This window comes from Lepidochelys kempii, chromosome 7, assembly GCF_965140285.1.
Source record: "Lepidochelys kempii isolate rLepKem1 chromosome 7, rLepKem1.hap1, whole genome shotgun sequence".
Lineage (NCBI taxonomy): Eukaryota > Metazoa > Chordata > Testudines > Cheloniidae > Lepidochelys > Lepidochelys kempii.
Window position 1 is genome coordinate 41928614 of NC_136386.1, and position 25666 is coordinate 41954279.

Genomic DNA, 25666 nt, shown 5'->3' on the forward strand with positions numbered 1-25666 from the left:
GGACTGTGTGAAAAAACAAAACTCAGAACAGCTATGTAAGAGTGTGACAAGCACTTACCACTTCACTTTCCAAAATACACAGTCATAACATCTGTTTAGATTATCAGAAACCACTTAAGACTATCAAGGAAAAATACCAAACATTGTCAAACATCTTTCTGGGCATATAATTGATATCTGCTGTCCAAAATAAGAGCCTGATCCCGTGAGGTGCCTAGACCCCTGAACTTCCATGACTTCACCATTATAGTTAGGGTTCCTTGGCATTTCACAAAGGGCACTCAGAATTTTGCAGGCTTGGGCTAAATAGATGATGTAAATTGTACTTTACTGCACCGGGGCAAAGCATATTACTAGGGGTTTGATCTTACGGCCATTAAAGTCATTAAGAGCATTGTCATTTACTACATTTGGAGCAGGACTGGGCTCTTCATTTTTCACACATCCCAAGAGGACTTTTCATAACTAAAGATTTTGCTAATTGCCAGACTTGTGAGCTAAGTAAATTTAACCTGGATTCTGATGAATAAAAAAAACACCAAGATGGCCTTTAATATCTTTACAAAGCTATCAGTTTTGGGATGTGTAAACACATTAATGAAACTTTCTTTACCTGAAGAAGCAGAGTTTGACATTTCTCCTCCTAGATACAAGAAATTTCTCAAAATCAAGATGTTGGAATTCTATCCTCATAAAAAAGTAGTTTCTCTAACCTTCATTTTAGGTTTAACTCTCCATCTGTGCAGCAAAGACTTTCACTGATTCAAACTGCCATTTTTTGTGTAAAATGGTGTGATGTACTCCATATGCTTTATGAAAATATGCTTTGAATGTGAATATAATGTAACTGGAATATGCTTTATTCAAAAGGTCTCTTGTAAGGTATCATTACAAAGCTTATAATCGACTGTGTTCATCCTATTTGTATGCATGTATCATTCTTGTGTCTGAAGCTAGAAATATGAAGTATAACTCTGAGTTCTTATTGTAACTATGCAAAGTGTGGGCCATTAATGGTGGTTTAGAATCTTGATGGCTCCTATTGACTAGGACAATTGGTTGTAAATGGTTTATTTGCCTGCAAGCCTTCCTATGTATGTGTGAGCCAGCCCAGGAAGAATGGAGGCTGGGGTCTCACAGGCCATGTGACCATGTCACATGATACTGGAATCCATTTTAAATCTGGTACTTTTCCATTTAGAAGGCAGGGTGGGGACCCAGAGACACAAAAGATGCCCGGTTTGGGCCAAAGCTATAAAAGGGAGTGGAACAGAACAAAGTGGTCTACCACTCATGGGCTGCCAGTCATGAGAAAAACCCTCCTAAGATATCTGCTAACAAGGACTGAACCATGGGAAAGGATTGGGCCCAGACTAAGACTGAGTTTAGTTTGTGAAAGAAGCTTATTGGAACATCTGAGGGAGAGATGTTACCTGTAATCAGTTTCTTAATGTATTAGGCTTAGACTTAAGTGTTCTTCCTTTATTTTGCTTGGTGATTTATTGTGTTTGTTCTTACTTGAAACCACTTAAATCTTACTTTTTATTCTTAATAAAATCACTTATTAATGAACCTAGAGTAAGTGATTAATAGTTGGGGGAGTAAACAGCTGTGCATCTCTCTTTTTATCAGTGATATAGAGGTTGAACAATTTAGGAGTTTCTCCTGTATAAGCTTTATGCAGAGTAAAATGGACTTATATGGGGGTTGGATCCCACTGGGAGCGGGGTGTCTGGGTGCTGGAGATAGGTGACCTGTTGAGCAGTTTTTGGTTAAAGTCTTCAGTTTTGGGGCCATGGACCAGACCTGGGTCTGTGTTGCAGCAGCCTAGCGGATCTGGCTCAACCAGGCAGGTTTCTGGAGTCCCAAGCTGGAAGGGAAAACTGTTATTCCAGCACATCAGGTGACAGTCCCAAGGGGGTCTCTGTGACTGAACCTGTCACAAATGGATTTCCAGTCACAACAGTTAGAAATGGGATTACCATGGCCAGTTTTCCAATATTCATGGTGGTTTTGTACTGCTGTATTTTAGGTCAGTTTAAAAAACAAACATGCATTTCAAGTAGTGAAATGTAGCCATACACCTATTTTGCTAATACTCCCAGGTGAATGCTAGCTTTAAGATGTACTCTGCTGACTGTTAGAATAAGAAATTCAGACAAATTCTAGTACCCAAGTCAGTCATTGTTACATGATACCATAGATTAAATAAAGATAGTGTCAGTCATTCATGCAGTAGTCTCACTTTGACTCCTTCAAGATTACTGTAAGCACCACATCATTATACCAATACAGATTTAAGATTATGTGCCACTCTAGAAAATCTTCTCGGGTTAATGTAAAAAGAAAAATTCACATTAAATCAATCTAGAATCACAACCCTTTATCGTAACCCTTTTTGATAGTATATCTTCAGCCCTCACTGGGGTCAATGGGATTGCATAGGCTAATGAGCAGAATGTGACCCTTACAGTCGCTAAAAGCTATACTTGACATACAATCACATGAGGGATGGGCTAATGTGTATCTATCAGCACTGGGATGTGCAGACCTTAATACTATCCAAATGAGGGCTATAAGTTTCTATCAACTGGGGAGAAGCAGGATTTCCATGTAGACTCGGTCAAGGATGGTAGGCCCAAGAATTGACCTTCCTTGACAGTAATCCCATATGGATGTACAGATTCATGTATTATTTTTTGGGGAGGGGAGGGGGGACAGAACAAAAAAACAGATGTTGCTGCTCAGAAAAACAAAATTAAACCCCAAACCCCAGAGATTTTGACTTACTGTGAAATATAATAAAAAACTAGGGCATATGCATTGTCTGACAGTCATATGGTTCTCAGATTTTTTTTTTTTTTGAGTGAACAATGTTTCCTCTTTATGAGCTACTAAATGAAGAACTTTTCAAGGTAAAGCTTTGATAGAATCTATGTCATACTAAGACAATTTTAGGCATGCTGACCAGACAGTGTCTATTTAGGACTCAAAATTATTCATTTCTCCAATATTAGGAGATTGATCAGATATACTTCTGACAGAGAAATTGTTGAGACAACTGTATGTAAAACAGGTTTCAGAGTAACAGCCGTGTTAGTCTGTATTCGCAAAAAGAAAAGGAGTACTTGTGGCACCTTAGAGACTAACCAATTTATTTGTATGTAAAACACTGAGACAAGGCTAATGTTTTGTGCTTAGATTATCTACATAATTTTCTTTTCATTCACTTTTGTACTGTCTGATCTCAAAACAAACTAGCGTGGTGTTGACATTTTCAAACTTACTTAATACAGGATTTTTCGTATCCCAAGTCAGTGTGATGAACTATTTTAAATTAGTCACAAACATTGCTGAGGCTAAGAAAAATCACGAACAAAGAATTAAATCTTGCAATAGTAATAGTAATCTAGATGTGAAGCAATTGTCTGTCCGCTAGAATTAGTCCAGAAATCCTGCATTTTCATCTTGGTTTAGATGAGTCTCTTTGGCCATGGATAAACCACTCACTTCTCTGCCTCAGTTTCCCTATCTGGAAGATTAGTCTATGTGTATTTATTTCACAGCAATTTTCGTTACATCTTGAAGACAAAACATTCTAAGAATAAACTTTAAGCTTTTTTCATATACATGTATCACTACACAGTTTACATAGTTAATAGACTTAAGGAATTATACATGATATACAGAATAGAGACATGGGATAATATGTTACCTGTTAAGTGTAGTACATTGGAATATAAAGGTACATTAATTTTTGCTCTCTCCAATATACATCACATGAGATGATTGAGAGATTCTATTAAGCCAACCTACTAATATGCAGATTAATACTGAAAGATTGTTTTCCACATTCTTTTACTGTCAGTCCAGGAGACTGATAGAAGCCTCTGTCCTAAGAGAAACCACAACATCTCTGTTAAAGATGATCAGCTGTAGCATGAATCTTAGCACTGGGAAAATGTAGTACAACATATAAGCCATTACACAAGACTTCCATAAACGGTTTCATAATTTTCAACAGCAAGCATCAAGGAAACAGAGTGAGAACTTACCACTAAAGAAAACAGTTAAAGCCTGAAGATAAAGAATGTGGTCTTTGGAAGCAATATTCATACTTCATACATTTGTTTACATTACAACTAGATCCTTGATAGATTAGTGCATTAGAATACCTTAGTCTAAATCAGGGGAGGGCAAACTACGGCCCGCAGGCTGGATCCGGCCACTCGGGGCTTTGGATCCGGCCCGTGGGATTGCCACCACTGCAGGCTCTGCGCAGCAGCCACACCATGTCCCTGTAGCCCCTTGGGGTGTGGGAGCAGAGAGCGCCACACACTGCTCTTGCTTGTGGGTATCTCCCCCAAAGCTCCCATTGGCCAGGAACGGGGTACAGCGGCCAATGGGAGCTTTGGGGGGGGGTACCCACAAGCAAGGGAAACACATGGAGCCCTCTGTAGCCCGCACCCCCAGGGGCCGCAGGAATATGGTGCCAGCCGCTTCCCAGCTCGGCCCGGGGCTGGCAGGGAGCTTGCCCTGGCCCCGGTGCGTGCTGCTGTCACCCTGGAGCTACTGTAGGTAAGCGGCGCTGGGCCAGAACATGAACCCCTCCTGCACCCCAGCCCACAACTCCCTGCCCTAAACCCCCTGCCTGTACCTCGCACCACTCCTGCCCCCCAACCCACTGCCCTGAGCCCCCTGCTGCACCCCGTACCCCCATGCACCCCAACCCCCTTAGCCCCCTGCCCCACGCTGCACCCCAACTCCCCATCCCACACCCCTCCTGCATCCCACACCCCTCCTGCACCTCAACCCCCTGCCCTAAGCCCCATCCTGCACCCTAACCCACTTCCCTGAGCCCCCTCATATACCCCGCATCCCTCCTTTGCCCCAACCCCTTGCCCTGAGCCCCTTCCTGCACACCGCACCCCCACACACACACACCCTGCCCCCTGCCCCAGCCCTACAAGTAATTTCCCAACCCAGATGTGGCCCTCGGGCCAAAAAGTTTGCCCACACCTGGTCTAAATTATGTACGGCATACATTTTAAGTACTTTTAAAAGATATAGCATTTCATAAATTATACACAACCAACAGCGCTGAAACAGAATCATTTATAGGGTAGAGTTTGCAACATACCCTTTGGATTCTCAGGCATAACATACAATGCTGTTATTTCATAGTAGTGCTAAAGTGCTGTTTGAAGACCTATCTTTCTGTATACTGTTAGAAACAAGTCCCTTTGATCTTCTATACACACCTGGACAGCCATGACATACTGAGGCTCATAAAAATCTTAGCAGGCATTGGGAGTGGGAGAGGGGCAATTTCAAGGTTCTCTCAAAACAGAAAAGGAGGACTTGTGGCACCTTAGAGACTAACAAATTTATTCGATGAAGTGAGCTGTAGCTCACAAAAGCTTATGCTCAAATAAATTTGTTAGTCTCTAAGGTGCCACAAGTCCTCCTTTTCCAGATACAGAATAACATGGCTGCTACTCTGAAACCTCTCAAAACAGAGAAATTTAAAATAGGAATTTATACTGGATTATATAGAAAAATGAATACAAAGCAAACATATTAAGTTATTAATGTAGAGCAAATACAGAGTTTCTTACCTGTTACAAAAATCAGTTATAAGTTTTCTATATAACAATAGTTTTAGCAAATAGAACTTAAGACCTTGTTGAAGCCAAAAGATTCAAAGGGCTTAAACACTTCCTTTTATAAGGCTTTATTTCCTAATGAGGCCCAGCTGTGAGCCTCTCATTCTATGCCTGACAGTTCCCACACTCCCTTTGCAGTGTTAACAAAGGTTTTTCTAGAAAAGCACTGTAACTTTTTCTTCTCCTTGTTAGGTACAGAGTATATACACTCTGCTACAGGGTCATCACAAAGGGTTAAAACAAAAAGAACCATGTTATCCATCATACTCAATGGCTTTTTGTATGAGAAGTTGTAAATAAAGATACTGGATTTTTTGTAATTTATTTGCACAAAGAACTTGGTCTCATGCTTAAAGTTAATCCTGTGTTTGTATTTAAGTGTTTGTAGAATCAGGAACTTACTTGTTTTGTATTCCTCCTATACAAATAAAGAGATCTTTTTCTCTCTATTGTTTTAATTATTTACTAAACTACTTATTTGAGTACTTTCACAGTTTAGATCTTGTCTTTACTTTGATCTCTGAACTGTTGTAAATGCTTCCTGCAGCCACTCAGCCACATACAAATGTATATGTGATTAGACATTTATATATTGAAGTCAAAGGAAGCTACAGGTTCTCAGGCACAATCTGTCTCATGTTGGGCACCCATAAACTGAGGATCACAAAATCAGTGTCCTTTTTTGAACATTTGGGCCCTGATCTTCCAAACATTTATGCATGTGTGTGTCCTTCCATTGACTTCATTGGGATTACTCTTGGAAGAGTTTTCAGGACTGTGTCTTAGTTTGGGTTGTTCAGGGTGGTTTTTGAATGTTCTTGTTCTAATGTGCCATGGTACATGGAAATGGCCCTCTGTAAAATAAATAATAACAATAATTGCTAAGAAGGCAAACATGTGATCCATATGTAACTGATATGAAGCTTCAGACACTACTTGCAATCTGAACCAGTCCATATATCATCTGGTGAGCCCTGGCATACTCACCATACCTGCCACTAGTTGACATCTACATACTTGGAGATATGTGTGATATCCAGCACATCTCTATAATATTTATGCATGTCAATAGGCCTATTTATATCCGTAAAGTTAAGCATAGACCCTTACAGTAGAATACTATAGTACTTTTAGATTAGGTTCTAAAAGTGTGATTGAAAGTCAGAGTATACTGGTTATTATGTCGTAAGTCCCAGAGAACAAATATTTTGTTCTAATACTTTCTGGCACACTAATTTACTGATTCTCTAAATGGAAACCACTTGTGCATATGTAGTTTGCACCAACTGCGCATATTAGTTAACCTCATTTCAAAGGTGTTTTTTATTCTTCACTCCAGTATGGGATACACTACGGCTTCAGTCCTGCAAACACTTATGCAGATGCTCAACTTTAAGCATGTGAGTAATCCCTTTGACTTCTGTGAACTCTTCACATCTTAAAGTTAAGTACATGTGTAAGTGATTGCAAAATTGCTTAACAATGGACAGAAATTGGTTATTACAGGAAATTGACAGATTATCTTGTTTAGATTTTTCTATATAATGAAAATTGGATAATAAAGTATGTTAGTCATATAGAAAAGTAATAATAAGGAAAATAAGGGTTTTAGAGACTATTAGTGTGGATTTGGTTTTGTGAACATGGCATTTTTAAGAACTGTTGCTTTTTTGGGTAATTAAAAAACATAATTGCTCATTCTGTGTTCTTAACTATGATAATTAATAATAAGGAGAACATATATTTTGAAACTAGCATTCATTACTGAGTCTACAGTCAATACTTTATTTTGTGCTGTAGAGAGAAACATATGGTTAAGAACTACTAGCAGTCTTTTTTTTGTTGAGTAGTTAGTTGCTGTCTCTAACAACTGTGTTGTATTTAAACTGAGTTTATGTTAAGAAAGGGGAGGTGCTCTATAAAAACAAAACCTTTAACAGGGAGGGGAACAGTACTAGACTTCTTGTATGTGTGAATTCTCTTCTATTATTAGATGTATAGTAAACTACTATAAATCAAAAATATAGTTGGCTATTATTATTATTATTAGTAACTGGTTAATCTTGAGGTTTTTTTAAACTTTTCAAATACTGAAAATTGTGTAATTCTGTTGAAAGGAGACCTTTGCCACCATCAAAATGAAGGTGGTGTCCCTGCCTTGAACTGGGCAACTGAGAATTAATTGTATTAATGATTATACTTCTCAAACTTATACCTCAAGGAGTATGTAGAAGGGAAAAGTTGAAAATTCAACACAGATAATCCTGTTATTTCAAACTTGGAGGTAGTCTTTAACCTGCTAATTAATATTAGTAAGCCTACACTGGGTAATATGCTCACAATGTGTCACGGATATAATCATTCCTTAAACAGATTTAGCAGGGATTTTTAAAATTAATAAAAAGTCCTCTTGAAATTACAAGAGGCAAATACTTATTCTATACAAACACATCCACTAACTTTTCTTCCATTGTTTCAGTGCCTGTGTTCGAGATGCCTTCACCATTACCTGTGCCTCAGACAAGTCTAACTTCTCCTGATCCTGGAATTTCACCGCCTCCATCTTGTGTTTCTCAAACAACAAAAGAGAGGATTAAATGGAAAGGAAAACCCAAAAGAAACAAAATAAATAAAGATGACATTAGTTATCCAAGCAACTTCAAGTAAGTGAGGAAAGATCTCTTATTTGTAGATGAAATACTAAGTTTGCTTATGTTGGTCAGTGTAGTATCCAGTGTGACAAAAATATGTATCTAACTTGCAAATTGTTTAGGCATCAAAAAGTTATTTAACAAGTCTAGCAGTTGTTTTGCAACGTTTTCTGCATTGTTAATAAATATCCAAAATTGCTTTTTTTTACTCAGTACTAGCCTTATTGTATCCTAGGGAAGATCTAGGAACTTGACTTCCAAATTTTCAGGTACTTTAAGCTGGCTGCCAGTATATAAGTGGGCATTGTACTTACTAACACCCAATGTCTACATCAACTGAAACACAAGCAATCTCTGCATAACAGTGAACAACAGCTTTTCAGGTAAAATACTTGGCCCTTACAGAGTGCCTCAGACTGTTGTTATGGGTGTTTATGAAAGCGCTGTTAAGTAAATAATGTACACATTGTACAGATGGCAAATTGCTGCATGGAGTCACGATGTAAAGACACACAATGAGTGTGGCAGAGGTGGGAATAGAATTTAGGACTCCTGGGTCACAATTTTCCAAGAGGTGGACCATCTGAGAATTGGGCCCCTTTATGGCTTATCAGGTTGGGCATCCAAAATCTATAGTTGCTCTTGAAAATTTTCACTCAGAATTAGTTCTGATCGGACTTGAAGTAATATCATTTTCTCAATAGAAGGCAAAGTGGGACAGTTAACTGGAAGATCAAATGTAGCCTATAATACAAAGCTCTTACTCTTAGGGAATATGCTTAAACCCTTGTTAACCTTTTTTCTTCTTGTACATGTCTGAAGCTACAGATGTATTAGGTAGGGGAGAAGCTAAAGTTACAGGGATATATGAATTTGGTCAAGCTTGTCTTGCCACCTGTAGAAAATAAATTACCATAATTTCAACAGCCATACATCAGTCTTTCTTTCATCCTCAAACTTTTGTTGGCTTTACTTCAAATGGTGGATAGCAAATAACATGTCTGTTTCTATTTACTTCTGATTTGTCAGATAATTCCCTAAATACCAGTTAAGAAGTGATACAGTTGTGTTACTGTAGAGTTCTTGAGCCCTTTAAGTCCTTCCCTGGCTTACTAAAGAGAACCCCTATAGGGCCAGTACTGACTTGGGAGATACTGAGCATCTGTTTCTTCTAAAGGAGAATTACTTACTTGAGCTAGATTTCATAGGTCCTAGATAACTGCTGTTAAACCCCACCTTGGTCTGAGAGGGAGAACAGGGCTGAAGTTACTGTGGCTGTTTTGAATCATTATTGGTGGTATATGTGCTGTCTCTAAAGTTGCAACAGTTTGGAAGTACTGGCTTTGCATAGTATTGAATACCAGAATGAGCAAATACCATGGCACATGAAGGACTAGGCTGTTTGTCCAAGGATTTTGGATGAATCATGCTGTAGAAGGCTTCTACAATGGAAAGCATGAGGAAAGAGAACAAAGTGGGTAGTGTCAGTTTTCTCTTGGCCAGATGATTAAAGAGGACATTTCTTAGTTACAGCTAGTCAAATAAAGAGACGCAACTAAAGAGACCCAAAAGCTTCTAACACATCTGAATTGTTCTTTGTTGCCTGACACTATGTTTAGAGACTTGGGGGGGGGGGGGGGAGAGACTAGAAATCTGCCACTTTCATAGATTAGTCATCTTCGTCTTGATTTCTCTTGTAAAGATGGAAGGAGTTTAATAAAGAGACTGTTAGCTGTGGCAGCTTCTATAGTTAGCACAGAAGGACTTAATATTCTGTGGCTCTTTCTAGGACAATTGTAATGTATCATCACTTGTGAATGTTACTCTGCAAGTCCCTCCATAATGTTAAAATGAATCCACTTACTTTAATAATAAAAAAAAAAGACTTGCTAGACTCTGAAACAAATGTTGATACTAAAAGTATAGTAGACAGAATGGGGATATATACACACACACAATCTAAACTGCTGCTTCGGTTATTCCTGAGACCGCATATGTAATCCTATGATAAGGGCTCTTATTTTCTATGCATGGGCCATGTGGTGGAGTTTCCATGATCACTTCATATACAACTATTACCCTTGACATTCTAGAATTTGAGTGAAACTGACTTCTAGTATATTTTCAATATGTCTCATAAGGTATACAGTGGTGACTCGATTGATTTACTTACAACTGTTACTAATCCTGAATCCTATGTCTGCAGTGTGTGGTGTTCAAATGAACAAATATTTTCTCCCTAGGCACTTGGGCCATGTGGGATGGAATCCACTAACTGGATTTACTGTAAGTATTTACCAATACAACTATCAAACTAAACTGATAATGCTTCTGCTTGTGTGGAACAATTTTAGAATCTCTAACTTCTGTTCAATATTGTGATCATGAGCTAAAAATTGCACTGGATTACAACTTGGCATTCCTTGAGTTAAAACTTGTATGAAACTTTCTTCAACACCTGTAAGGAAAGGCGTGGGGGAAAATGAAAAGGAAAGGCCTCTTCTGTCTTGCTGAAGAGTGGCCAAAATGGAATAATGAGGGTATATTGTTAAAGAAAGCCAATCCACTTAAAATTGGGTAGATAAGAGCTTTAAACTTAAGACTCTTCTTAGCAACATATCCTAAGAGTAGAGGAAACAGTAGATCTAATAAATAACACTTCAAAAAGTTTATTTCTCATGGTTTTTATTTAAGGTCTCTCCAAGACTGAATAGTCACTTGAACTTTTTATAGGATAAAGTAGTTGAACTCCCTCCAAGGAGCTAACAAGAAACACGAAGTCACTTCAGCATAGAGCTACACTTATTAATCATCTTAAAGTAAGATAGTGGAATGTAAACAGATTTCATTTAGTGAAGGCTTTCACAAACTTGTATTGCATTGTGTAATCTGGAGACTAATGGGAATACTCTGTTCGAAAAGCTAGGTTTTTTTACTGGTTAGTTCCCCAACTTTTTTTCTTAATTGGCTTAAATTTTAAGAAATCTTCTGGAATCTAAAGAAACTGATAGCTTGTCTCCATTAGTGTTGCTGAAATCTTCTCATTATCCTCCTTCCCATGCAACCTCAGGAAAGGAAACACAAATGCATTAGTCTTGCACTGTTTAAGGTCAATGGGTGGGAAAAGATCTGGGATAAGCTAGTCATGTGACAGCAGAGAACTAAACTTGACTTACTGATCATCTTGTACTCTTACTGATCATCTTGTAGACTATCTTGGATTCAGATCTGAAGAAGGTAGCTATTCAGGTTGGTGTAACAGAGGATCATCTAAAAAACAAGAGAACCTCTGAAAAGATCTTTAAAACAATTGAGAGGAAAGGAGGAATAGAAGCTGTACGGAAAGAGGTCCAGATGAGAGGTACTAATTCATTAGTGCAAATTAAGTAAGATACCACTTTGCCCGGTATTTTAGCATTCACCTCATTACAGTAATACACTGGATTGAAGTAGACTCTACAAGCTTGCCTTGTTACAAAAGCAAGTAAAACATGACTTCATAGATAAGGCTGATGTAACTGAAGGTTCCTTCCATATTTAATAGAGAATCTGTTTAGAGGCATATTGATAGTGTGCAGGGGGTAAGGGCAATGCAAGCCTCAAAGATTGGATTTGAGCTTTCCTAAAATACAGGGGTGTTCACATCTTGAGGTTTTGCTCTGGGCACACTTAGTAGGCACACTAGCTATATTAAGAGTATTAACAGCTAGATATCTGACCCTTTCTCTAGGGCTGTATACTGCCTCATCCCTACCCCCTTGTATCGTACAACATAATATGGGATAAGTGCCTCGGAATTCTGCTTCTTTAAGATTTCTGATGAGCGAAAACCTGTGCCTAACAAAGGGTTGCTGAGGTTGATTGGGTAGGAAATCAAATCTGAGACCGATACGCTCTTGGGTTTAATGTATAACTTCATTTTTCTACAGCCACATCTTCAAGATCCAGTTCTCCTCCTCTACTTCATTCTACATCATCTTCAGAGCGAAGTTCAACCATCAGTCGTAGTATTGAACTAAACTCCCCAATTCTGAGAGCAGATGATGGACTCAAAGCAATTCTACTAGCCCCTCCCTCTACGTCAAAAGTGCTGTTACCTCCATGGAATGTCCCTTCAGTTGTCATTGCACCAGCACCTCCAATGCCATCTCCTTGGTCCCCTTCTAAAAGGGCATCACCAACGGGTCTACATAAACAGACCCTCAGACTGAGAGGACAACAGCTGCATAAAATAAAGACTGAAAAGACCCCAACTACTTTGCATCCAAATGATTTAATGGGTCAGATCAGAAAGGGAATCCAGCTGAAATCGGCAAGTATTATATTTTTTTTAACCACTATTAATTGATACTAGTGAGCATATAAGAAAAGCTAAGTGTAACTAATACCAATACATCACAACTGGAGCAAAGGAGAGTGTGGAATCTAAGGGTGCAATTTAAGACTTGGTGTAGGCCTGTGTTCCTATAGCACAGTTGTGCTGCAGCGAAGAAGCTGACTACGGTACAATGTAAATGTAACTCTAGAAACCCTTTTTAAAAAAGTCATCTTATTGTCAAGATATAGACAACAAGAATGTGAAAACTGAGAATAAACAACTTCTTCAAAGTAAAATGCCACCCTAAGCTTGGATGGGTCACTTCCCCAAACTTTGCATCTAAGTGGAACTTGCATCCAAGGTGCTGTAACTTACCTTAGAGTAAAGAAAGCAGTGACTCTCCAAAACATGAGTTAATGCAATGGCAAATAAGCAATAAATTAATGTGTTTAACTTTCTATTTCTAAGATACCTTTTAAACAACTAATATGTTTCTTTCAAATAACTCCATTTTCACTTTATAAATAAATCAATGTATTATCAAAGAACTGCTTGATGCTCAGTGGGACACAGTCTCTTATTAGAGAACAGTCAGGGTAGTTAAGTAGTGAACTGTCACTTCATCTGTAGAGTTCTGCTACTAAAAGTAACACTCAAATTGACCAAAAAGATCAAACAAGGTTCATAATAGCCAGTCTGGATGAGCACATTAAACCTCCTCTTGTAAAATTGCCTGTAAAATAGCCTGGAAAGGAATCTTTCCCAAATATGGCTTAAAACTAATAGCAAGACTTGAGACTTGCCTTTTCTCTGCTAAATGCATAGATTACTAGTATGTGGACTTATGTGCCATCAATCAGGGATCTCAAACTCAAATCACCACGAGGGCCACATGAGGACGAGTACATTGGCCCAGGGACCGCATCACTGAAACCCTTTCATACAACTATACAAAAGTATAGTCAAAAATGGAAAAAAATGAAGAGTAATATAGTATGCTATTAAAAGTCAATGTATTAACTTTTTTAAAAAAAACTACTATAATGCTAAGAGAGGTTTTAATGAAATATAAACACTCAGTAATGCACTTCTATCAAATGACAAAACACACATTTACTTATAGAATTACTTTGGTTAAGCCTCCCCACTCCACCTCTTCCATGAGACCCCACCTCTTCTCTGCCTCCTCCCCTGAGCACGCCACATTCCCACTCTCTCCTGGAAAGTCCTAAGTGCCACCAAACTGCTGTTTGGAGACGGGAAGCGCTGGGAGGTAGGCGGAGGAGCGGGGATGCGACCCACTGTGGGGGGGGGGAGGAGGGGAGCTTGGCTGCCAGTGGAGTTGGCACCTATGGTGGGCTGCAGGAAATAACTCCACGGGCCGGCCGCGTGTTTGAGACCCCTGACTTAAATGTTAGGTAGGTAGGCTGACTTGTAAAGGTACATGGTGAGGCAGAACTAAGTAGAATAAAGGAGTCCAAATTCCTATTCTGCTTTGATATAAAGTTGAGATGAATTTCCAAAGCTGTTGGAGTGGAAATCTTGCAAAACTAAGCTTTCTGCTGGTGCTTCTGGTGGAGTTTTATTCCGTACTCATGACCTGTACCCCAAACTGCCAAAAAAAGGAAGTCTGAGGCTCTGGCTATACTAGAGAGCTTACAGCAGTGCTGTAAGCTCTCTAGTGTAGCCATTCAAAGCCGATCGGAGTGACCTCTCCCATCAACTTAATTAATCCTCCCTGCCAATGAGTGGCGGTAGCTATGTCAGTGGGAAAAGCTCTCCAGCACTTAGGTTGGTGTCATTTATATCACTCGGGGGTGGCATAGTCGTACTCCTGAGAGACAAAACTTATACTGACATAAGTGGTCGTGTAGACATAGCCTGAGTTCTTAGATCCTGTGAAATCACATGAATGGTTGTTGTAAACCACAAAATACAACCCTCTTTGGGAAATTCTAGGCATCCTGATGTCTGGATAAAAAGACCAACTGGAGCTCTGTGCTTAGAAAACCTACACATAAGTACAGTGAACAACAGAATTTTATTTGGAACTGCTAACGTAGTTAAAGTTGAAAAATAACATGAGAAATCAAGAGGTTGAGTTTTGGAACTGCTGGTGCATCAGACAAACTTGTCTGCACCATCTATAGCAGGGGTGGGCAAGCTTTTTGGCCCGAGGGCCACATCTGGGTTGGGAAATTGCTTACAGGGCCAGGGCAGGGGGTGGAGTGTGGGGTGTGGGAAGGGGTGCAGTGTGCAGGAAGGGGCTCAGGGCAAGGGGTTGGGGCAGAGGAAGGTGCAAGGTGTATGAGGGGGCTCAGGGAAGGGGGTTAAGGTATAGGAGGGGTGTGGGGTGCAGCAGGGGGCTCAGGATGGGGAGTTGAGGTGCAGGAGGGGTGCGGCAGGGGGCTTAGGGCAGGGAGTTGTGGGGCAGGGTGCAGGAGGGGTTCAGGCTCCGGCCTGGCACCGCTTACTTAGAGCGGCTCCAGGGTGGCAGCGGCACGCACCAGTGCCAGAGCAGGTTCCCTGTCTGCCCCGGCTCCGGCCCCGGCCCCACCCCTGCACCGCTCTGGGAAGCGGCTGGCACCATGTCCCTGGGGGTGGGGGCGCAGAGAGCTCCACATGTTTCCTTTGCCTGTGGGTACCTCCCCCTGCCCCCTCCACCAAAAAAAAAGCTCCCATTCCCCAGGAATGGGATACTGCAGCCCATGGGAGGTTTGGGGGAGGTACCCACAGGCAAGAGCAGCATGCGGAGCTCTCTTCTTCCCCCCCGCCCCCTGCATCCCCAGGGGCTGCAGGGACATGGTGTGGCCACTTCCCAGAGTGGCATAGAGCCCAAGGCGGTGGCAGTCCCGCGGGCCGGATCCAAAGCCCCGAGGGGCTGGACCCAGCCCATGGGCCGTAGTTTGCCCACCCCTGATCTATAGGTACTGTAATCAGTCAGCCCAGCTGTACTAAGAATAGTATTTAGTATAGTGTGCTATTTATCAGCCTCTTTCCTGCAGCTTTCTGTGCTAGAAGCTATCAGATGGGTCTCAAAACATTCTCATTTGCTTCGTATCTGTTTCAAGAGTCTCTGGGGGGAGGTTAAGGGACATAACTGCATTTTCTCAACAGCATGGGTTCTCCAGATGCTGATCATTATTGTAACATATCCCTCATCAACCTACAATAGCTGAGCACTGCCTCGTGCAGTTCTTTATCCTATCACATATAAACATGAATATGTTCTATCATAACAATCTAACTGAATCTGGTTAATTGCAGATGGAATAACTTGAAGGTTGGACTTCAGTTGTAAATGTAATGCAGATACTAGTGCTGGCAATGTGAAATAGACCCAACAAGTGTCTGTAATACCTGCTCCATAGGTTTGTATTTGCTTATGAAGCTCTTGATATATGGGAAACTGAGTTTATCCCACAGCCATGTGTCATATAATGGCCTAGATCTGAGGGAGTACAGCATCAAAATAAGTAGAAGGGACCCATTTTATTTTGAGCATAGGTTTCAATGATAAAATAATGCTGGTACTCTCTAGGATGGGCTTAGGAAGCTATTTATAACAGCTTTCCTTTACAGCTGTCATGGAAGAAGACACTTTGGGTACAATTAAAATGTTATCAGAAGTCTTTTAGTTGGGGTAGTTAACCACAGAGAAGAGTGGCTTCCATAGACAAAAATCTGAGAGCCTATGAAATCTGATAGCAGAGAAATCACTCACGGTGCTGGATGATTATAAAAGAAATACTCTCTAACAGGGAGGCATGAAAAAACGTTCCGAACAATTAAGTAGCTTGAGTGTAACTCTCCAACCTGAAGAGGACCCTGAGTCTCACAAGGGGTATGTGTTGCTGCCCCCTGCAATGGGAGAAGGCAGAAAGGACAAGACAAACTGGGTCCTGTAAAGACTGGAAATCTCACAGGACATTTGGGGTAGGCTTGAGGTCTTGTAGGATTTGACACATGATTTGGAGCCATAACAGCCATATGGTTAGAGTTACTTCCTGGTTTCCAGTAGTTAACCCAATCTCACTCCTTTGCCCACCTGGATAGGGCCAGAGCAGGGCAGCTTCCTTAGGCTTTGCCTCATGCTGCTGCTGCAGGTGGGCCAGCAGCTGTGCAAGGTGGTGAGACCATGCCCAGATGGCTTTACTTCAGAGCGATTCACTTTCATGGTGCCCCATGTGGCGCTGCTCATGGGCCAGGTGCTGGGCCAACATAAGGGCTGCCTCACTTCCCCTGTGGGCCCTGCAGGGCTCAAGGTGCTAGGGCAGTGGGAGTTAAGAATTCATAGGGAGGAAAGGGGCCAGGGCTGAGCCCCATAGCCTGGGCAGAATCCTAGTGAGGAATCCTGGCTGCCTCTGGCTGTGGGATATGCCTATGAAGAGCTGCTTGCTGCCTTTTGTCACTTGAATGAGGCCCCTCTGCCCCCCACCCACACATGAGGTGGAGTTTACCTGGTAACTGTGCCTTGCTTTGCTAATCTAGTTGGTTCTTACCTGGGGCCCATCTAATTCAGATGGGTAGTGTGGTGGCTGGGTTGATGGCTCTGATCTGGGACTAGGTCTGATGCTTCCTGGCTTGGTTCTTGTTCCTGGTGCAGAGACCCATTCTATTTGAGCATTCCTTTATGCTTGTCTCTCCCTAATCTCCTGTGGACTAGTCATGCTTGCAGCCTAAAGCTATGCACAACATAGAAACTGGCATTTTTGGAAGCAGAAAGGGAAACTCAGTCACTAGCAATAGACTGTATATCTGGTGTTGCTACTGGTGACTTTGTTCCTGTGAGATGTGGTCAACAAGACTGATCTAATCAGACACCTATTGAGGAGTGTCCTTTTCCAGACTTAAGGTCTTTTTCTACAGCAGTTTAGTGGGTTAAAGCATTTCAGTTAGGGGTTTGCACACTTAAGACAAACTTCCTTAATGTTGACTGCAGAGACTGTATCATCTGTCCTACCCCAACAATGAGAAATTTCCACTTCTAAGCATACTGTGTTAGAATTTTCCACTGAGTTCTGGTGAACTTCACTGTCAGTGCCCATAAACCCCGCTGTCCCTACAACATTTACAGAATAGAAGTTATAAAAGGTGCCTCACCACCACTCCATCCTGGGCTCTAGAAACTTTGTCCATGATAATGCAGTCTTTTAAATTCTAATGTAAAATACAAGCTTAGGGAGGACAATCCTCTGCAGTTGGAAGGCAAATGACTACTCCCACACCTTCCTGAGCCCTGCCTTTCCCAAGGGAAGCCAAGACAATGGGGGTATGAATAGGTCCTCTAATGGAAGGTGCCTGTGATAACCATACATTGAGCAGACAGTGGTATGGACTAAGGGAAGGCACTTGTATGAAAGGCTGTAGAGAACTGATATGATTGTTAGCTTATTTTGTCTGGTGTAATCTTTCAGCAGTGATATTCCTTGCTTATAAAGCTAAAGTGACTCTTCTTGAGTTAGAAGCCATCTCTATGCTAGAATCTCTGCCATATTGGAGATATGGACAAACATGGTAGCCCCTGATGTACCTCTGTCTCTCAGGGCTCATGAGACTGAACCAGGTCCCCAAAGGATGGTGCAGCCTTCAGCTTTGCAGGGCTGCAGTCTGGGCTGTTAAACAGGAGAATCTGAATGCAGCTCCCCTGAGCCCATGTTTTAACTGGGGTCAGAAGACCAGGTGTTAGTGTAGGTGGGATCTTAACCCCCATTCCCAGCCAATGTCTGGATTATTAAACTATGGCTTGAATGGCTTTGAGTGTTTGTCTCTGTCCTTGCATAGCAGTCCTGCTCAAGCATGTCAGTCAGTATCAGTGCCAGAATTCTTCCAGTCAGCTGGGTGTTTCATGAACCCACAAACTGGCTACCGTGTGGGTACACCAATCAGTTGCTGGATGAACTGAACACTCTCTCTACCAGTTTCCTGAAACTTGGGGGGGAAATGGTTCAGCTCTGGAATTTCGTCTATATCTCTCCTTGTGTGGCCTCAGGTGGCAAAGGGAGTGCAGATCAGGTTCTGAGATGAGCAGAGTCATCTTTGGGATGGAGTCCTACTTGCCTCAAATGGTCCATGTTTTTGAAATGTGTGGATTGTGCTCTGAACAGAGAGGCTTGTCTGTCTCCTCTGTCTTGCCTGACAGGAACTGGAATGCACTTAAGGGCAGGACATATTTTGTTGTCTCACCCACAGCCCTATGGAAAAGACCATTTCCCTTCTCTTGGAGCGCAGTAGCCCTTCACAGGGAGGAGAAGGAGTGACTCAGTCTGCATGGAATCCTTTATGTGACTAAGGTTCTCAAAACACGTTTTTTATCTAGAGATGTTTAACAATTAACACAACCAAACAGAAATCTGTAGGCAATATTCATTTCACTGCCAAGCATGTGCCTGAGCTTAACAGCAGTATAGCTAATGCTCTCTCAGTTGCAGGCAGCAGATTCAGAGCACTAGCACTAGAAGCCAAGGAAGTGCCAGAACAGAGGTGGGCAGCTCTGTGGAATCTTGGTTGCTAGAAACTGTATCCACAGCCAAGGGAGCATGGTACACATGCACCTTTTTAGCTTACAAAATGGCATTTGATATGTGTGGATTTATTTTTTTAATTTTTTTTTTTTTGGGTGAGGGCTGAAGGTCTGCTAGGGACTTGCCTATACCAGAATCCCCAAATTGGGTCGTTCATGGTCTTGCTTTAGGTAACTGGTTATCTGTGGTGGTCTCACTGCAGATCATCCGGACCCCCATCTGGGGATTCATAAGTCACAGGATGTAGGAGAGCTGAACCCAGGCAGCAGGGATGCACAGCAATGTCAGGAAGCCAGTGACCTTGTAGATCCTTAGGCAATTCAGTTTCTTCCTTGGGTTTGCTATTTAGGGGGGTGAGGCTGTACTGTTTAAAGCAACCTTTCTGTTGGCTTTCTTCAGGGCCTTCTCGGTCAGTAAGTTATTTCTCTTGTGCCAAAGACTCTTTGGGGCAGGCTCTCAAACTACAGGACATGCAGTGGAGAGGTGACTTTGTACAGCTCAAGGTGCACAGATCACAAACTGATCAAATTGGGGTTGGTGAGGGTGACCTGTGGCCTATATGGGCATTGAAGGCATATGTGGCTCAATGGCCATCTGGTGAGGGTCCCCTGCTCAAATTCCAGTTTGTGGGAGTGTGTAGGAAGGTGCTGTCATTCTTAAGCTTGCCACTGGGAGATTATGGCTCCCACTTCTTCCATACAGGGGCCTCAACAGCAGCTACCCAGTTGGACCTGGGTGCATCAGAGGTCCAGGCTATAGGGCACAGATGATTTAGGCTCCAAGTTCTTTGTGCGGTTGCCTGAGGGGAAGCCGATGCAGTTGATGGGCCATAATCACCACAGGCTTTCAGTGTCTGCTTCCTTCCCCATGTCTATCATACAGAATGTATCTGGGGATGCCTACTGCTGGGGATATGGATTTGGGGGCACAGCATTGTGCACTGGGTTTACAAGAAACCATGTAATTCAGCAAGGGACTTGCAGCTGGGTCTTGGGCTGGATGGAGTTGTGTTTTGGCACAGCAGATAGGCATGCAGTGGGACCAGCCCATAGCTCTCTTGAATAGCCTGGTGCTCCTTGTTATCCACCTAGGATGACCTGGGAATGTGCCATGGGCTCCAACTGATCTGGGAGGCTAAGTGGGTTATTCATAGAAACATAGAATATCAGGGTTGGAAGGGACCTCAGGAGATCTAGTCCAACCCCCTGCTCAAAGCAGGGCCAATCCCCAATTTTTGCCCCAGATCCCTAAATGGCCCCCTCAAGGATTGAACTCACAAACCTGGGTTTAGTGGGCCAATGCTCAAACCACTAAGCTATCCTATTGGACTATTGGTTGACTTGTTTCCTGGTGTGAGGATAATATGGTTGGACATTCTGGCCCACAGGGTTTGGTGGACTGCTGTTCACCCACAAAAAAGGTGGATAGGGCCCAGAGGAAAGCCAGTTTGAAAGAATCAACATGGCTGGAGTCCCAAGGTAGCTGAGGTATCAGGTTAGAGTGCAGCTGAGACTTATCAAGGGGATTGAATGCACCTCTGATATAGGTACTGATTTGTTCCTGGATGATCTCTGTGTGAGGTCGGCCAAACTTCTAGGTAGCCTGTGCAAAGTGGGGTGGTGCCTCCTTGTGACAGGTGCCCAAGGCAGGAACTCACTGATTTAGGCTCCAGCTACAAAAAGGTAGCATAGTGAACATTGTGAGGGCAATCCCTATATGAGAGGGGGCATTGCAACTGCAGCTTTTTCAGAGATAAAAGGTGGTCTCTTATGCTCCATGCCTCATCATCTTCACTAGTTTTGAACATTAAAAGTCTACAAAATTAGGTGGTTTCTCCTAAACGTCTCTCCTCCTGGGAGGAGGAGTTCCTTCCCTACAAAAGGCTTTGTAATACAGGGAGGGTTGATAACTTCACTATAAATAGAACTACACCAAGCCTATCTGAAAGCAGAAGTGTCACTCTTATTACCTCTATCTGCAGTATTTCCTTGTGTTTAGGAAATATTTGAATCTCTATTTGAGGCAATTCACAAATTGTTAAAGGCAAAGTATGAGTCTACTACTCAAATCTGGGAAAAGTGTGTGTACTAGCTATTTTCCATCCTGAGGTTAAAATTGGACAAACTGGTCTTATCCTAATAACTGAGTGGAAGTTTCAACCCTAATCTGAAAAGATCAGGGTTGGGTCTTGTGAACTGACTGGAGCTTTACTTAAAACATCTCTTCCAAATTAATTCATTTCTCATGAGTTGTTTAGCCTAAAACTAAACAAACAGTGATTCCAAATGCTCATACATGCATCATTATTGATGATTTTTGGTCAGGTTTTTCATTCTGGTAATATTTTAAAGTAAATATTGGATAGCATAATTACACTTTCTAAAAATAACTTTAATAGTAATATACCCACCTCACATCTGGAGTGGACTTTCTAATGTTGAAGCAAAACTCTTCCCTGAAGAAAACTTAATTTAACAGATTGTTAATCGTAATTCCTAGTTAAGTAACAGAGTCTAATAGCCATAATCCTCAGCGCTAGTTTATTGATCTAATCCTGAGAGGTATTTTTGGCAGAACTCTGCTAATCTAATTTGGAAACTTTTTTACAAATAATTGTTTCAAGGCCTTAAAAGCCCTTGGTATAAAGCATTTGTTCATGTCTATGTAGTCACTGCCTCATAAAATGAACATCTTTCATGATCCCTGTTAGTAGCATGTATTATGATAGGTCAGAAAGGACAACAAAAAGCTAGGAGTTGCAGTGGCTTCTGTTTAATTTGTCTTGTTCAGTGACAGTATCAAGGGGAGTCTGTAAAATGGAAACTGGAATGTGAACACCACATGGTACCGTGGATGGAAAGTGCAGTCTTGCCAGGTCCTAACCTGGAATATTGTATCTCATCAGTGTCCAGGCTCTTCATCCAATGTCCATGATGTGACGTGATTCCAGATCTTTATGGTGGATAGCTGATTTGCAAATCTCCTAAACTGTGTAGCTCTGAGTGAAGTCTCTGCTCCATGTAAGGTGTCAGACTTAAGCCCTCTTACCACAGCACAGGCAGTGGGAGGGCAGATAGGCTTGGTGTATTTGCATTTATAGTGAAGTTATCAACCCTCTGTGTATTACAAAGCCTTTTGTAGGGAAGGAATAACTCCTCCCAGGAGGTAAAACCTTTATGGGAAATTACCTAGTCTTGTGAACTGTTAATGTTCAAAACCAGTGAAGATGAGGCTTGGAGCATCCGAGACAACCTTTTATCTCAGAGCTGCAGTTGCTCCAGGCACTCTCCAGCTAAGCTTAGTTTGCTTCCTCCTGTCCCAGAGTGGCTATTCAGGATATATTCAATCCTAGGCTCCCTTCTAAGGATGCACACATCTGAAGCTGTACTGGAATCTGGGAACAGATCAGCTATATTGGGTAAGAACTAGTTCTGCCTGGCTGCTGACCTGGAACAAAGTCAAAGTAAGGAATAATTAATTCTGTGTCCCCTGCCCATGGCAAGAACACCAACATCTTGCTTTCACCTCCACCATCCAATCAAAGACAAGTAGCTTCATGGTGCAGCTATCAGACTGGCTTGAAATAGGGTATATGGTTTCTAGCTGTAACTCTCCCAAATAATTTATAAACTGGACCAAAGTTAAGGCAGAGTTATTGAACTAAAACAGATCTTATTTCGGCCAACCAATTAATCATCATATAGTACACTTAAAGAATGTGTTGAATCTTTACTAAATACATTCTTGCCCAACTTCATAAATAGTAACTTAAACCTAACTCCATATTTCTGGTCTTAATAGCTCCATTATACAAGTCTAAATGATCACACCTATTAATCTATTTAAACAGGTGACTCTAACTCCAACATCACCACAGTCCCCCAACGATGGAGGAATAGTAGCTGCTCTTAAGGATGTTATTCAGAAGAGATATAAGGCCCTTGACTCTTCAGGTAGGCTTATAAAATCTTTTCTTTGCTTAGAGAACTTTAGTATTGTGCTTTTCTGTTAAAATAGGAAATTTTACCAGTGTCTATTGGTGTAGTAGTTGGAGGAACACTACTGCGCTCAGTCTAACTTGTTTAGAACCCTTTCAGCTTGGTTTTAAAAGGTTCACTGTCTCCATTTATTCTGGATTTCTGACAGAGGTGGGCATGGATTTGGGGAATTACCTGTAGACAAGAGTTAAAACAAAACTTAAAATAGTAGTTCAGTATCTATTACAGAGGCTACTTCATGAACTGGTGAGGAATACCTACTAAGTAACTGCAAAAAATACATTTGGTTTTGTTCTGAACTACTTGTTGCTGGAATGGCATTCTTGAGGTATGATAGCTTACATCAGGGGTTCTCAAACTTCATTGCACCTTGACCTCCTTATGACAACAAATAGCTACAAGACCCCAGGAGAGTGGAGCAAAATCTGAGCCCACCCAAGCCCTGCTGCCTTATGTTGGGGGGGGGGGGCAAGCCCCACTATCCCAGTGGGGAGCAAGCCAAAGCCCAAGGGCTTGAGCCCCAGACATGGGGCCTGTAATCTGAGCCCTGACACCCTTGGGCTTCAGCCCTGGGCAGTGGGGCTCGGGCAATGGGGCTCAGGCTTTGGCCCAGGCCCCAGCAAGTCTAAGCCAATCTGATGACCCCATAGAACAGGATTGTGACCCACTTTGGGGTCCTGACTCAGTCTGAGAACTGCTGGCTTACATGTTTATAAGGAAAATGATCAAAACCAAGTATAGGCAAAGGAGAAGGAAGGGATGCAACACTAAAGCATCACTAAACAGCCATTGAACCAAACTGCAAACCCTATATATAATGGAATCCACTTCAAGCCAGGGGGTGCTGCAGCTCCCCTGCACCCCTAGATCCAGTGCCTATGTATAATGGGGTTACTCAGATTGATAATCTCTCCTCCTCCTCCACCTAGGTCCTTTATAGTGTCGTAGGTGTGTGTTTTTTTTTCTTTTTTTAAATTTTTTAATTTGAGAATGCAGAGGTCACAAGTATTCTGACCTATAGAGCAGGGGTGGCCAACCTGAGCCTAAGAAGAAGCCAGAGTTTACCAATGTGCTTTGCCAAAGAACCACAGTAATGCGTCAGCAGCCCCCCCCATCAGCTCCCCCTCACTGACTCCCAGCGCCTCCTGGCCACCAGCAGCCCCACCAACCAGCACCTCCCCCTCTCCCCACACCTCCTGATCAGCTGTTTTGTGGCATGTAGGAGGCTTGGGGTGGAGGGGGAGGAGCGAGGACACTGCAGACTCAAGGGAGGGTGCTGGAAGGGGTGGAGTGGGGGCAGGGCCAAGGGTTGAGCAGTGAGCACCCTCTGGCACATTGGAAAGTTGGCACCTGTAGCTCCAGCCCCTGAGTCGGTGCCTATACAAGGAGCCGCATATTAACTTCTGAAGAGCTGCATGTGGCTGTGGAGCCACAGGTTGGCCACCCCTGCTATAGAGGGAAACATGCATTTTGAATCAAAAACGCTGGTGCAAGTAATTGAGAACTACTGCCTCTGACCTAAAAATAGACTACTTGTAGAAAGGCCTCTATAAGTTAGTATCCCAATTCATGCTTTCTTACCATCCCTCCCTCCTGACTTTTTTGGATTGGTAATTTTGATGCTGAGTTATCTTGTAAAATTACTCATGTATTACTTTTAATTCCACGAACTACCACTGTGCTCTGTGATCTGACTCGGTAACTTTTAGGCTGACTGATTTACAGGAAGAATCCTGGAGATAAACGTGAATCCCTTGTAGTCCTGAAGGCCCTACATCACACTCATCAATAATTTGTATATGCAGTTACTAGATGAGGATTACATGTATTGTAATTTAAGTCTTAGGAAACAGCAATAACAAAACATATGCCTGTCTAGCTTAGTTACAATACAAATCAGCTAACACTTTTAGTGAATCTATGATCGGGAAGTTCTTAATCTTTTGCCTAGTATGGGACACTAATATACTCTAAACCTCATTTTGCAGGTGAGGAGACTAGATCAGAGAACGAAGAAGAATGGAAAGACTAAAAGGCTCTTTATCCTTGAGGTATAAGAAAAATTACAAGCAAACTTGGGTACTCCCCCTTTCTTCCCCATCCCTGCCCCCGTAGGAAAAAGTTGAACTCTCCAGTTGCTTTAGTGTAAATACTACCTACTAAAATCTCAAAATGTAGATGGATTTTAAACCACCAACTTTCAAATGTGTGAGTATGGGATGTATAAAATAAACTTTTTTTTAAAAAAAGTTAGCACTTATTAGGAATCACTACTTCATTACATTTTTGACCACTTGCAAATGAAGACCTGCTTTTTACTACATAATTAAAATATAGTACAGAAAACTAACCCTTAAATTATTTACTTCAAATATTTATACTTCAAAATAGATACCTTAGGTAGGTTCATAAAATTAGATATGATGAACATCCAGGTAATGGTTCTGTAAAAAAGGAGGGGAGAAAAAAAACAAACTCTTCACTTAAACTTCTAAGGGCTATTTTCTGC

The 25666-nt window shown here is 41.8% G+C and overlaps 1 protein-coding gene across 1 annotated transcript; it reads left to right on the forward strand.

The window, feature by feature from the left end:
- The first annotated feature begins 7034 nt into the window (after positions 1-7034).
- On the forward strand, positions 7035-25189 carry LOC140914480 (uncharacterized). The gene is made up of 7 exons (XM_078853921.1): positions 7035-7066; positions 8146-8329; positions 10561-10603; positions 11528-11678; positions 12247-12629; positions 23010-23112; positions 25146-25189. The coding sequence occupies exons 2-7, from the start codon at positions 8160-8162 to the stop codon at positions 25187-25189; spliced, it is 894 nt and encodes a 297-aa protein (XP_078710047.1). The 5' UTR covers positions 7035-7066; positions 8146-8159.
- The last annotated feature ends 477 nt before the right edge of the window (positions 25190-25666 follow it).